This window comes from Ctenopharyngodon idella, chromosome 17, assembly GCF_019924925.1.
Source record: "Ctenopharyngodon idella isolate HZGC_01 chromosome 17, HZGC01, whole genome shotgun sequence".
NCBI classification, from domain to species: domain Eukaryota; kingdom Metazoa; phylum Chordata; class Actinopteri; order Cypriniformes; family Xenocyprididae; genus Ctenopharyngodon; species Ctenopharyngodon idella.
Window position 1 is genome coordinate 6,407,973 of NC_067236.1, and position 13,932 is coordinate 6,421,904.

General features: G+C 43.4%; 2 protein-coding genes across 10 annotated transcripts in view; one reads left to right on the forward strand and one right to left on the reverse strand.

The window, feature by feature from the left end:
* The window catches only part of ttc27 (tetratricopeptide repeat domain 27), a 103,758-nt gene that overhangs the window by 19,186 nt on the left and 70,640 nt on the right, over positions 1–13,932 (reverse strand). The window contains exons 12-14 of the mRNA XM_051867257.1: positions 12,738–12,860; positions 2,978–3,205; positions 425–523 (exon numbers count right to left, since the gene is read on the reverse strand). Coding sequence (XP_051723217.1) covers positions 425–523; positions 2,978–3,205; positions 12,738–12,860 — 450 coding nt within the window. The remainder of the gene's footprint in view (positions 1–424; positions 524–2,977; positions 3,206–12,737; positions 12,861–13,932) is intronic.
* LOC127498184 (PE-PGRS family protein PE_PGRS5-like) lies at positions 3,456–7,231 on the forward strand. Of its 9 annotated transcripts, none has more exons than XR_007925826.1 (3): positions 3,456–4,939; positions 4,994–5,798; positions 5,895–7,231. XR_007925826.1 is itself a non-coding variant. In XM_051867261.1 (3 exons), the coding sequence occupies exons 1-3, from the start codon at positions 4,491–4,493 to the stop codon at positions 5,583–5,585; spliced, it is 969 nt and encodes a 322-aa protein (XP_051723221.1). In that variant the 5' UTR covers positions 3,456–4,490; the 3' UTR covers positions 5,586–7,231. The 9 variants fall into 9 exon arrangements, 8 of the variants coding, with proteins under 8 accessions (XP_051723221.1, XP_051723218.1, XP_051723219.1 ...); XM_051867261.1 differs by adding an exon at positions 4,940–4,993 and having other exon boundaries at positions 3,456–4,867; positions 5,048–7,231; XM_051867258.1 differs by having other exon boundaries at positions 4,994–7,231.

The following is a 13,932-nucleotide window of genomic DNA, read 5'->3' on the forward strand; positions in this document are numbered from 1 at the left end:
GAACGGAGGAGAGAAACGATCAGAGTCAGGTCTACTGGTGAAAGTCATTTGTCAAAATAAACCATTATAAATAAATAAGAAACCAGACATCTAGAGAATATTTCCTAACAGCATGTTTACTCGTTTCCTGGACAGAATTGTAAGCCTGCCTCTTGACTACATTTGAATTTTAAGTACACCATTAGGAGCATATGAGGCTCCTGTACTACATCTAATAGGGTTCTTGGTTTTATGGAGCTTTATAGATGCATAAATGTGAGCAGAAGCCCGAGAGCACAAAAACAGGGAGGCATTCGTAGACACAATCTATTGATTACGAAAGACATAAATCAGATACGACAGCACAAGTACTGAATAACTAAGCACAATCCCTTTCTTTATGGTCATATGACACTGATCTCCTTACAAGGACCGTGTGACTTACATCTGGTTCCAGTCCGACGCATCTCTGGAAAGCTTTGGCGGCCCCTTCGTAGCCTTCCAGTGCAAAATACGCACAGCCCAAGGAAAACCACACACCCAACTGTAGAGATAAAAGATGGAACAGAGAGCATGAGAAAGATGGAGAGAAAATTGATGAGACTCCAAGTGCTTCACTCGTCTTTTAAAATTGTGATTCTGCCCTAAAAATTAATGATGTTCTTTGAACCCATAAACCTCTAGGAATCAGTCTCTTTCTTATGTTTTAAATCATAGGTTTCTTCTCCTGAGTGCTCATCTTTGAATCTCTCTGGCACTCCTTAGTCCTAACTTCCAGTTCTAGGCCTGAAAGGCAGTATTAGCTCTGAGAAGCCCTGTGGCTGCGCTGTGAGGCAATGTTAAAGATCATGCTGGGGTCATCAATGAGTCCCTCAGGAAAATTACTCTGGCTTATTGCTGCCTGTGCTTCTGCATTATGGATGAAGGGAGGAATGAAGAATGAGTAAAGGGGGGAAGAGTGGGCTGTGCACTTTTTTTTTTGGCTCTGTGGTGGATGAACCTGATACCACCCATCCACATGCTGCCGTCTTGCTTTTTTATCTACCCCAGTGTTTCTCATGTTCTCTGTCAGCACTCTGCCAATCTTCTCTATACATCCATCCTTGTGATCTTCTCAAGCTTCTGCATGTGTGGTCAAATTCACACAAAACGCATTTTTGCATTCCACTGCACTGCTTTTTCATTGTTTTTCTGTGTAAACATGCTAGATGGACGTGTTTGACTGCTGTGCTCATGTGTTCTGCAGAGTGTTGCGCTTGGCACAGAATTATAAATAAGCTGCACTCTTTTAAAAAACATCTCTAGGCCTTGCTTTTTTCATTCCATCTCACGTTTTTTTAAACAATGCGTTCTTTATGAAAGATCCCTAAGGCGTGTGACCACGTCTGCAAAAAAAAAAAAAAAAAAAAAAAAAAGTTTGCTCCCATTACAACACCTACAATCTTGTTTCTATATTGCGCTGCACGAGTGGCTCCAGTCACTTTATTGTGCCTATTACATATCTGCAAATTATTTTATGAATTGTATTAAAGTTACTTAAATAAGTGCTGACCATTGTTGAAAGTTCCATAAAAATACTGAATGCCTATGAATGTTAAATATTTTCACGAAACTCTTAAGACTTAAACGACAGAACCTTTATTTACAATTACTATTATAATCATTATTTATTTACAAATAATGGGCCTCATTCATGAAACACAAGCAGAACAAATTGTGTAAATAGTTCGCAAAGCTGTTTTGGCGTAAATTTCAGATTCATGAAAATTTTCGTATTTTCAAAATGTTAGTTGGTACGAAAGAAATTTACACCTGCTTCCTACCACGTGTAAATAGTGCGTAAAACATTTGAACGTTCTGTGTTCTTTTAGGCAATAAACTGATTTGCACACTGCATTTTGATACACCATGTACCATAATATTATTTCACAAGTTCGTTTGCCCTCTTTTTTTCCTTTCCTTTTTTTTTGTAGCTGAGAGTTGAAAACTGTTCAACTTTGGGTAAAACGCAGTGCTTGTCAGAGTCACTTTTTACCCAGCCGTCCAATCACAGTGGATGAGGGGCGGGACCTTCCTTACAGCAACAATAAAGAAGTTAATATTGCTGGTTACTGCATTTTTATATTCAGTAATCTTCTTCAAAATGAGATACCAGTAACATGTTACTGCCGTTGATATTCCAAATCATAGCAACCAACTCAGCTGAAAAAACACTGCGCCTCCAAAGCGCTCTCAAGCGCCACCAGCTGGCCGTTTTCAGAAGAGCACCACACATTTTTTCAGCTGGCTAAAATGCTTTGGTGGACACACGTTAATTTAATATTTATTGACAGGCATATTGCCTATTAGTCTCTTTTGCATTTATACTGGAGCCAAACCTGAGAAGGAAGTCCAGAATATTCCACAGCATTCCTGGACGTGTAATTTACATAGTTGTGACTCATAGGCGGGGATTATGCTAATTGTGAATGAGCGTGCACGTGCGCCCTATTTACGATTGATTGGAATTCATTAACACACGTGTTTAACTATCAAATCTGATGTTTACAAAGCATTTGTGAATCCAGAGGACAGTTTTTGGGAAGGTCCGTTTTATGCGTAAATTACTCTGAATTTTCTCATATTTACGAAAGTATAATGAATGAAGCCCAATGTATTTGAATTTATTGCTAAGACTTTTCTTCCTTATAACTTTTGGTTGCATCAAATGACTGTAAAGAGACACTCAAATGACTTTGAATGTAAATTTGTTTCAAAAACGTGCAAGATTTGTAAAAGGTGACAATGTGCTGTTTATATTTTATGTTGTAACACTGACTTGAGAACCGAATGACAGCTATAGGAACACTGGCCAATTCTGACAAAAGTTCTTAGATTCCCTGGCTGAACACCTCCATTTCAGTGGAAAAGGGGTATGGGTGGTTGATGTCTTCAAGCTTACAGGAAAGAAGGATGCATGGTTAAGTACTATAAAGCTACGCACAAGTGCACATCATACCTGCATTGAGTTGATTCGCAGCGAACGTTCAAAACATTCCACGCACTGCTGGAATTCTTTGTGGCGCAGGTGATGCAGAGCTCTGGACCGTTGGGCACGTGCACTGCGGTGTTTGGAAAGCTCCCATGCTTGGTCGTAATACTGCGGATCCTTCAGCACGTCACCCAACAGACAGTAAAGTGTCGGCGTCTCCTTTTTCTCCAGCTCACGCCTCAAAATCTCCTCTGCCTGAGAGAGAAATTTGCATCAGATTAAAGCAACATTGACTAATTTAATCCTCAAATTTGAAAACGTACTAGGCCAGAAGTATGTGGAGACCTCTTTCTAATTATTGGGTTTGACTAGACCTCTTAATTCCAATTAAGATGCCATGTCATATAAAGGCGTTCTAGGGAATTGTGTGCTGAAACTTTGTTGCAACAGTCATGTAAATATATGCAATACTCTGGTGTGGAAGAACTGGACTGTTCTGCACGAAGCTAGACTTTAACTCTACTAAACACCTTTGGGATGAATTGGATCATTCAGATAATTTGGTAACACTTTACTATAAGTTCCATTTGTTAAAATTAGTTAACTGCATTAGTTAACATGAACTTACAATGAAAAATACTTTAATAAAATATGAAAAGCATTTATTAATCTTAGTTCATGATAATTTCAACATTTACTAATACATTATTAAAATCAAAAGTTGTATCTGTTCTATCTGAATCTGTTGTAAAGAAATAATAGGAGCAAAACCACAAAATTATTTTAAAAATGTAGTGCAAAATTTTAACACAAGAGTGTAAGCTGACCAACTCCCTATTAACTCCAATGGTTTTGTAATTGGGTGTGGCATTAGGGTGTCCACATTCTTTTGGCCATGTAGTATGTAAGGATTTAATTGACGGCATGAGTATGTTGCTACATTCGTTTTTATATTAATATTAACCACATTACTAAAACAGTTCCTAAAGGGAAAAAAAAAAAAAAAAACCCACTCGCAGACATTGCTAAGATCCAAAATCAACAGAACCGAACACAACAAAAAACATGTACACATATACATATATAAAATAAAATAAAAATAAAATGCATTAAAGTTTCATATGAGTGTAATGATGGGTCGACAGAATGTGGATCCATTTGCAGCTAGTTTATTAAAAGTACTTACAGAGTAGACAGGGCAAAGGCAGAGGCATAAACAGTAACAGGCAATGGTCGGGGCAGGCGGCAGACAAACAGAGTCAGGGTACAGGCAAGGATCAGGGCAGGTAGCAAACAATCACAGTCCAGGAAACAGGCAAAGATCAGGGTAGGCAGCAAAGGGTCGCAGGGAATAAACAGTCCAATCGGTAACAGATAAACAGTCCACAGAAAAACGCTCAGAAATGATCACCTCGGCAAATCAAGACTTCGCGGTGAGGTGGTGTGTGTGTAAGTCCTTTATAGTCCAGGTAATGATTTGCAGGTGTGTGTGGCACTTGGTGATTGGTGTGGAGTGTGCAGGTGATTGGAAGGGAGGATTATGGGAAATGGAGTCCAGGAACTGACAGGAACAGACAGTGATCGTGACATAACGCCCCCCTTCCGGAAGGCGCGTCCTCGCGGCGTAAATGGCACAGATAGGGAGGGGGGGTGGGTACATTGGAGACCTGTTGGCAGACGGGAATGGGGTCTCCAATGCAGGTCCAGGAACTCGGGCAGCCACGGCGGGTCAGGTGCCACGGGCAGCCACGGCGGGTCAGGTGCCACGGGCAGCCACGGCGGGTCAGGTGCCACGGGCAGCCACGGCGGGTCAGGTGCCACGGGCAGCCACGGCGGGTCAGGTGCCACGGGCAGCCACGGCGGGTCAGGTGCCACGGGCAGCCACGGCGGGTCAGGTGCCACGGGCAGCCACGGCGGGTCAGGTGCCACGGGCAGCCACGGCGTGTCGGGAGGCCACGGCAGGTCAGGAGTGTCGGGAGGCCACGGCAGGTCAGGAGTGTCGGGAGGCCACGGCAGGTCAGGTGGCTTGGGCGCCCACGGCAGGTCAGGTGGCTTGGGCGCCCACGGCAGGTCAGGTGGCTTGGGCGACCACGGCAGGTCAGGTGGCTTGGGCGACCACGGCAGGTCAGGGTCCGTAGCTGGCCACAGCAGTTCACAGGCGGTTGAAGGCCGTGGGCGTGTAAGGTCCCCACCCGCAAGCTCAAGCAATTCGGAGGCCGCTGATGATCGCGGCCGTGCAGGGTCCCCACCCACAAGCTCCCCACCCTCAGGTATATGGCCCCCCCCCAAAAAGTTCTTGGGGAATTCAACGGAGGCCGTGGCGGTTTCGTGGGTAAGGAGCTCGGGTGGCGCCGGCAGGGCGAGGAGTTCGGGTGGCGCCGGCAGGGCGAGGAGCTCGGGTGGCGCCGGCAGGGCGAGGAGCTCGGGTGGCGCCGGCAGGGCGAGGAGCTCGGGTGGCGCCGGCAGGGCGAGGAGCTTGGTGCCGGCCTCCGTGGCTGTATCAGGAAGAGCGGATTGCTCTGGGACGGCAGCGGGCTGCTCTGGGACGGCAGCGGACTGCTCTGGGACGGCAGCGGGCTGCTCTGGGATGGCCTCCGGGCCTACAGCGGGCTCTGGGAAGGCCTCCGGGCCTTGAGGGCTGGAGGAAGCCTTCTTCCTCCTCCTCCTCCGTTTGAATGGTTGAGGCGGTGGCTCTGTGCCTACCTCCTCGGTGGGCGCTGCAGCGGGCTCACGGGGTGGAGCGGACTCACTGGCTGGGACGACCCCTATGTTCCCAGACACTGGCGGGGCGGCCATCTTGCCCGTGGGCACTGGCAAAGCAGCCATCTTGTCCATAGCATCCCGAGAGGTTGAGTGCGTCGCAACCGGTGAGCTTGAGTGCGTCGCAACCGGCGAGCTTGAGGGCGTAGCAACCGGCGCGTTTGAGTGCGTAGCAACCGGCGAGCTTGAGTGCGTAGCAACCGGCGAGCTTGAGTGCGTAGCAACCGGCGAGCTTGAGTGCGTAGCAACCGGCGAGCCTGAGTGCGTTGCAACCGGCGGGCTTGAGTGCGAGGCGGCCGGCGGGTTTGAGTGCGAGGCGGCCGGCGGAGGTTTAGGAATGCCAGCCGCTCGTGCTGAAGTCAGCGGTGGATCAGCCACACTGGAACGCAACCCTCTCCGCTTCCGGACAGATCCAGAGACGTGACGTGATTCTAGACGGTCAACGGAGATTTGACTTGGCTCTGGAAGATCAGCGGAGACATGATGTGATGATGTTGTGGCCGCCATTTTATGAATGCTCTCTGTAGAGGCAGCCATTACATGAGGGGATGAGGTGTCGCGTTCCTCCGCGACACCCACGGTAAAGCTAGAGCCACTCATCTGTAATGCCAGATCTATATATTGTTCTAGCGTCCCATCAGGGTCATGCAATGGCATGATGGAACGGAGCGGATCAGACAGTCCCCCGCGAAAGAATATCATGAGGCATACAGTGTCAAAGGTGGTTAAGTGTGCCAGTTCAATAAAGTCCTTGACATAGTCCTCTACCGTTCTGTCTCCTTGACGGAGACACATTAACTGGACGGATGGACTCATGTTAGCTGAGACAGGAACACTCACGGTAGCTGCTGGATCTTGTGTGGGCGAAGTCTTCTGTAATGATGGGTCGACAGAATGTGGATCCATTTGCAGCTAGTTTATTAAAAGTACTTACAGAGTAGACAGGGCAAAGGCAGAGGCATAAACAGTAACAGGCAATGGTCGGGGCAGGCGGCAGACAAACAGAGTCAGGGTACAGGCAAGGATCAGGGCAGGTAGCAAACAATCACAGTCCAGGAAACAGGCAAAGATCAGGGTAGGCAGCAAAGGGTCGCAGGGAATAAACAGTCCAATCGGTAACAGATAAACAGTCCACAGAAAAACGCTCAGAAATGATCACCTCGGCAAATCAAGACTTCGCGGTGAGGTGGTGTGTGTGTAAGTCCTTTATAGTCCAGGTAATGATTTGCAGGTGTGTGTGGCACTTGGTGATTGGTGTGGAGTGTGCAGGTGATTGGAAGGGAGGATTATGGGAAATGGAGTCCAGGAACTGACAGGAACAGACAGTGATCGTGACAATGAGGTTTGCGGTTTAAATTTTTAAAAAGTGACTTATTTTCTAGCAATAAACTTCAATTCAGTAGACAAAGGCCAAAAAAATATATCAAAAACTAGAAACATCTGTTTTTTGGCACAAAGACAGAAAACCATTTTGGAGAACAGGATTGAGGCAGTCTTAAACCTTCGTCTCCAACATTTGAAATACAGTATCTCACAGAAGTAAGTACACCCCTCACATTTTTGTAAATACTTTATTATATCTTTTCACGTAACAGCACTGAAGAAATGACACTTTGCTACAATGTAAAGTAGTGAGTGTACAGCTTGTATAACAGTGTAACTTTGCTGTCCCCTCAAAATAATTCAACACAGCCATTAAATGTCTAAACCGCTGGCCACAAAAGTGAGTACACCCCTAAGTAAAAATGTCCAAATTGGGCCCAATTAGCCATTTTCTCTCCCCGGTGTCATGTGACTTGTTAGTGTTGCAAGGTCTCAGGTGTGAATGGGGAGCAGGTGTGTTAAATTTGGTGTTATCGCTCTCACTCTCTCATACTGGTCACTGGAAGTTCAACATGGCACCTCATGGCAAAGAACTCTCTGAGGATCTGAAAAATAGAATTGTTGCTCTACATAAAGATGGCGTAGGCTATAAGAAGATTGCCAAGACCCTGAAACTGAGCTGCAGCACGGTGGCCAAGACCATACAGCGGTTTAACAGGACAGGTTCCACTCAGAACAGGCCTTGCCATGGTCGACCAAAGAAGTTGAGTGCACATGCTCAGCGTCATATCCAGAGGATGTGGGATGGTGGGAGCGTGATGGTGGGAGCGTCATGGTCTGGGGCTGCATGCTGCCGGCACTGGGGAGCTACAGCTCATTGAGGGAACCATGAATGCCAACATGTACTGTGGCATACTGAAGCAGAGCATGATCCCCTCCCTTTAGAGACTGGGCCGCAGGGCAGTATTCCAACATGATAACGACCCCAAACACACCTCCAAGATGACCACTGCCTTGCTAAAGAATGTCTCCAGACCTAAACCCTATTAAGCATATGTGGGGCATCCATAAATGGAAGGTGGAGGAGCACAAGGTCTCCAACATCCACCAGCTCCATGATGTCGTCATGAAGGAATGGAAGAGGACTCTGGTGGCAACCTGTGAAGCTCTGGTGAACTCCATGCCCAAGAGGGTTAAGGCAGTGCTGGAAAATAATGGTGGCCACACAAAATATTGACACTTTGGGCCCAATTTGGACATTTTCACTTAGGGGTGTACTCACTTTTGTGGCCAGCGGTTTAGACATTAATGGCTGTGTGTTGAGTTATTTTGAGGGGACAGCAAATTTACACTGTTATACAAGCTGTACACTCACTACTTTACATTGTAGCAAAGCATCATTTCTTTAGTGTTGTCACATGAAAAGATATAATAAAATATTTACAAAAATGTGAGGGGTGTACTCACTTCTGTGAGATACTGTATATTAAAAATGTGCAATAACCACTAAGCTATGGCCACAAACCCTTATGAATATGAGAACTTGACATGATAGGACTGACCAGTATTGCGCTACAATCACAAACAGATTAAACACAAAACCCCATGAAATCTCCAGATCTAGCTGGTGAAATTCTGCTGCTGTTATACATTTTTTATAAACACTTTGTTACACTGGTTGAAGCTCTCTTCACATCCTGATGGCAATCAATAATAGAAGTGGTCTAAAATCAGAATGCAATGATGTCCTACCTGCCTGTAAACATATGTATTTCCATACCTCCGCGCACCCTGCTCACACAGACATCTTACGTGTTCTGTAAGACTCTGCAGAGTTGTAGACGGACAGTCACAGAGTGCCGCAAACAAAAAGCAGCCGCCTTTAACAGTTCCTCCTGAACCAAAGCAATGAGCTTATGCTGCGTTCACACCATATCATAACCGTAATTACGAGACAGCAACTTGTGACATTCTACCAAAAGCTGTTCACATCCTCAGACTAACCACATTTTTATGTCAACTCTATCAACGTCGAAATTAATCTGGAGCAGTCAGGTGGTGCAAGAGCTCTGTAAGTTGTTTACATTTATTATTATTGTAATGTTGTGTGCTTTAAGACATGAGATAATTTAACGCCGTCTCTAATCTTCTGATGCTTTGCAGAATTGTTCATGTGTTTTGGAGGAGGTGTGTTTTGGAGGAGCACTCTGAAGGGAAGGTGGGATCTTATGCTTTCAAAGTTAGCTTGCTATTGCTAGCCTCTCTGAAATTGCTTACCCTACCTTTCACACATGCCCTTATACGGTTGCTTCACTGTGGCTTGTAATATGCTGGACGCTGTGCTATATTACAGTGCATCTCTCATCGGCTTCTGCCCTTCCACCCCTGCTGGTGCTCATGGGGATGGATGGATAAAGGGCTTTTTGGAAACGCTTAGAACCGAAGACATAGTGGGAGAGAGGGCGTGGGCGGCAATAAAATTCACATTGCTTGGCCAGCAATTCTATTTGAGTGCTTATTTATTTTCGTGGGTACACATAATTTGAGAAGTGGGAACAATATCTCTTCATACTAGACACAATAGTTACATAACAAAAGAAAGCTCAAAACCTGAAGGTCTAGACAGAGGATGAATAAGCTATTTACTTGGGTAAAAAAGTCTCATATTTCTGTTGTATTAAAACAACACAGATAAGACGAGGTAAGAGAAAGAAATACAGAATAGAAAGAGAGCCCCATGGTTTTGACAGCACTTGAATGCTCCTTTGTTCCTTGGGGCCATTATTAACTGCGCATTTCCCATTGCCCACAAACAACAAGGTGCAGGCAAAGTTTGTGTAGCCCAGTTAGGCACGGTAAGGCTGCTGGATCTCATGACTGCCAATAATACAAATGGATGCTAATCTAAGCCAGGTTGTCAGTTTCACTGCTAATAACAGGTTGGAAATTTCAGAAAGAAAAATGAAACATTCTGGTGCCAGATACCATGTTCTGGTAATAGCCTGTTGCCTACTACAAGAAACACCTTAACCTCTTAAAAACCCTTTTTACCCATTTATGACGACAACTGTTTTCTTAATTTGGAATGCCACACTTTTCATGGTGCTTTCAAGTAGGAAACAGCATAAGGCTGGGAAAGTATTTTTTTCAAAAATATATATATAAATATATATTTTTCAACAAAAGGTCAGGAAAGCATGTGCTTAACCTTCAAAAAATAAAAAAATAAAATAAAATAAATTAACCTCAGGAGGTCAAACTAAATATTATATGAGCTCATTTATTTTTTATTCATTTCATATAAGATCTCATTTTCTTTTGCAGTATTTTGGATGTATATCTAAATACAATTATGACTGAAAAATGGATATGGTTTTTTAAATTAAAATTAGTTAATTAAACAGTTTTTACTACAAAGAAATAAATACTAAAAATGTTAAGGGGGGGGGGGAGATTGACAGTTTCTGCCAATCTCATGTTAATCTCGAGTACCTATAGAGTAGTAGTGCATGCTTCATATCTCCAAAAACTCTTTAGTTTTATCATATTTATAAAAGATACATACGCTGTACCGAGTATTTCCGAAAACAGCCGAGCGCCTGGAGGCGTGACGTGTGAGCGGAGATAGTGACGAGCTATCACGAGCACGCGCAGCTTTTGCGTAGTGATCGTCTGCAAGCTATCAATGGTCAGCTAAACAGATGTATTTAAACACAATACACCATCGCATTATCCCTGGATAACTTTTGAATCACTATAATGAAAATAGCGTATAGTGAATGATGAATAACGAATTTATGAATTCACTACGTTCGTGTTGTCTACATTATATGCACTTAGGTGCCTGTTGCCAACAAAACAGACATTTGAAGCAGTTTTACTCACCACCTGCAGTTCCGACTCATGACCGGGATGATTATCGCTGTGACCGCTCCATCTTTCAAACGATCTGTAAATCCAGCGTGGAACTGGGCCTTGTTTATGAAACCATAAACACCAATTCTGAGGGCTCGAGCAGCCTCGGAAAAACACGAGATATTCTCCATTCATTTTAACCAATAAAAAAGCGATTGCAACTATCAGTTTCTATTTTTTATTTTTTATAACAAATGTTGAGAGCGCATCAATGTAATGCGTGAGCACAAAAATCTCAGCTCTACTTAACGCTGGGTTCTTTGGGAAGCAAGGCTATCTTTCCCTCACAACCAGAAACACACTTCTTTGGTGACATTGTGGATTTTGTGAAGTCCTGTGAACTGTGCAGCGCTGCCGACGACTTCTGTAAACCCGAACGCGTGTTGATGGGCGTGCACTTGCTCTTCTCGCTCTGGTCGACGTGTGCGCGCATGGCCTTCCGGGAGAAGTGCCCGTACAAGGAATTCCACCCCCGTTTACGTCACTCAGGTAAGGATTTGGAAGAGAATTTTTGGCACAGAAATACTCCGTCATTCGTCCAACTCGTGTTTTGAAACTTTGGCCATGTTTAGCATGAGAATCCAACTCTTTAACAGTGTAAGTAAGTCAGAATACATGAAATAGCATTATACCCCCCTTTTAAATTATCTCGCTGTGCTGAGATCTAGATTGACTAAAGAGGAAGGGGTGCCGTTTCTTGCAAATTGGGTCATGTAATGTATGTTTCCTTATCATTAGTATAATGTTATGTACCAATCTGATGGATGTTCTGTGCTTTGTTGAGAAAACAAAAAAATTAAATATTAAAAATATTGGATTTAGAGGGATTTATGGCTTAAAAAAAAAAAAAAATGAAGTAATGGAACACCAAAATGTCCTGTATTTATGGAAATAGCCTCCAAACGGTAAATTCCAACAGTAATTTGCAAGTACACATGCAAGCTCTAGTGGGACAATAAAATTAACTCAAATCAAATAAACATCAGTACATATCCTGAAGTCCCTCGTGCTCTGAAGATGTTCATTCATTAAACAAAGAACAACATTTCTCCCCATTCCAGCCTTTTTTGCATAGACACCTTTTCCTTCTCACTTTCTCTTTTACATTTCACCAATTTTCTAATTTCTTTCCTCTCATATGAAGTGTCAATCCCTTTCGCCTATCTCTGTATTCTGTCTTTTATTTTCCTTTCTGGCTTTAAACTTTAACACGAGCACAGGGAAAGGTAGAGTGCGAGTCAGTACTACAGTAGAGTCAATGTCAGTATATTTTTATAATATTACAGCTCAGATTGGGGGTGATTGGGTGGTTTTATTGACCTCAAAGGTACCCTATAATCTGATTGGTACACAAAGTGGAAGGTAACTTAATAAAGCTGTGAAATGGCTCCCAGAAAACTGCACTGACAGATGCACACACAGACGTGCTGTTAGAGCATGCTGACAGGAGCTCATATAGGGAGGAGAAAAGAAAAGCAGGAGGAGAGATAGAGAGGAAAAAGAAAAGGGATGGATGTGACAAGAGGAAAAAGTAGCAATCAATTGCTCTGCAAGACCTTTAACAGAAGTCACTTCCTTTTATTCCATCTTAATATGTAGAGACAACTGTAAGTAATTTATTCGTAGACAAATATCTCTGAAGAGTAAACACTATCCACTGGGACTATCAAAACACTGATCTGTTCATTTGAACATATCGATCAGCCTGACATGGGAACATTGGCTCAACCAATGGCGTGAGTATTGGGCAGGACTATTCATTTGAACTGATTTGTTGTGAGTAGCGTACCTTGCCGTGCTGTCCCATCCTCTCCAGGCAAACAACTGCGTCCTCCCAGAGTTCCAGTCGTTCGTAGATTAGCAGCGCAGAACTCGTCAGGCCCAAATCAGTCAACAGGCTCGCCAACTGCCTCTAAATACACACATACACACACAAACAGTAAGCCAAGATCAGTCAACAACATACAGCCCACCTGCCTGTAAATATACACAGCATGAGGGAGGCACTCAGAAATATATATTTAGCATGTGGACACAGCCCAAAAAAATAAAAAATAAACAAAGTGTTCAGTGATTTTCATTTCACTCTGGTTTATCTCTGCACTAAAGTTAAAGGATTAGTTCACTTTCAAATGAAAATTAGCCCAAGCTTTACTCACCCTCAAGCCATCCTAGGTGTATGACTTTCTTCTTTCTGATGAACACAATCTGAGAAATATTAATATCCTGACGCATCCAAGCTTTATAATGACAGTGAGTGAGGATCAACGAGTATAAGCTAAAGAAATAGTCTCCATCCACGTCCATCCAAGTAAAATATCTAGCTTCTGCCAGACTGCCTTCCGTACTGGCTTCGCGTCGATTAAGTTTTTTTCCATACGTTTAATAGGGAAAGCATAGCAAGTAGCATAAGCGTTTTGAATTGCGAGAGTTTTACATTTTCTTTGTAAGTAGAAACGGAAGGTGGTCTGGCGGAAGCTAGATATTTTACTTTATAACTTGTTAAATATGGATTTTTTTTTTTTTTTTTGTTTTTTTTTTTTTTTTACACAAACGCAACGATTCGCTTCAGAAGGCCTTTATTAACCCCCCGGAGCTGTGTGGAATGTGTTTATGATGGATGGAAGCACTTTCTTCAGTTCATACTCGTGACCCCTGTTCACGGCCATTATAAAGCTCGGATGCATCAGGGTATTTATTAATATTTCTCCGACTGTGTTCATCAGAAAGAAGAAAGTCATATACACTTAGGATGGCTTGAGGGTGAGTAAAGCTTTGGGTAATTATCATCTGAAAGTGAACTAATCCTTTAAATAAAAGTCCTGGCTCATTATGTAATCTATTTGAAATGACCAAAGAAACATTTTAAAATTTAAAACAACTCAATTTTCATATTCTAAAGAGCAGATAAAATACAAAATTAAGGATACAGTACATTCTCACACACACCATCTTTTATTTTCTGTCTTTTTTCTCTCTCTCAA

Excerpts from the sequence above, each read along its gene's own strand:
- LOC127498184 (XM_051867258.1), top strand. The coding sequence starts at position 4,491 with ATGGGAAATGGAGTCCAGGAACTGACAGGAACAGACAGTGATCGTGAC. Across the intron at positions 4,940-4,993 it reads GTGTCGGGAGGCCACGGCAG|GTCAGGTGGCTTGGGCGCCC; the intron begins GTCAGGAGTGTC and ends CGCCCACGGCAG.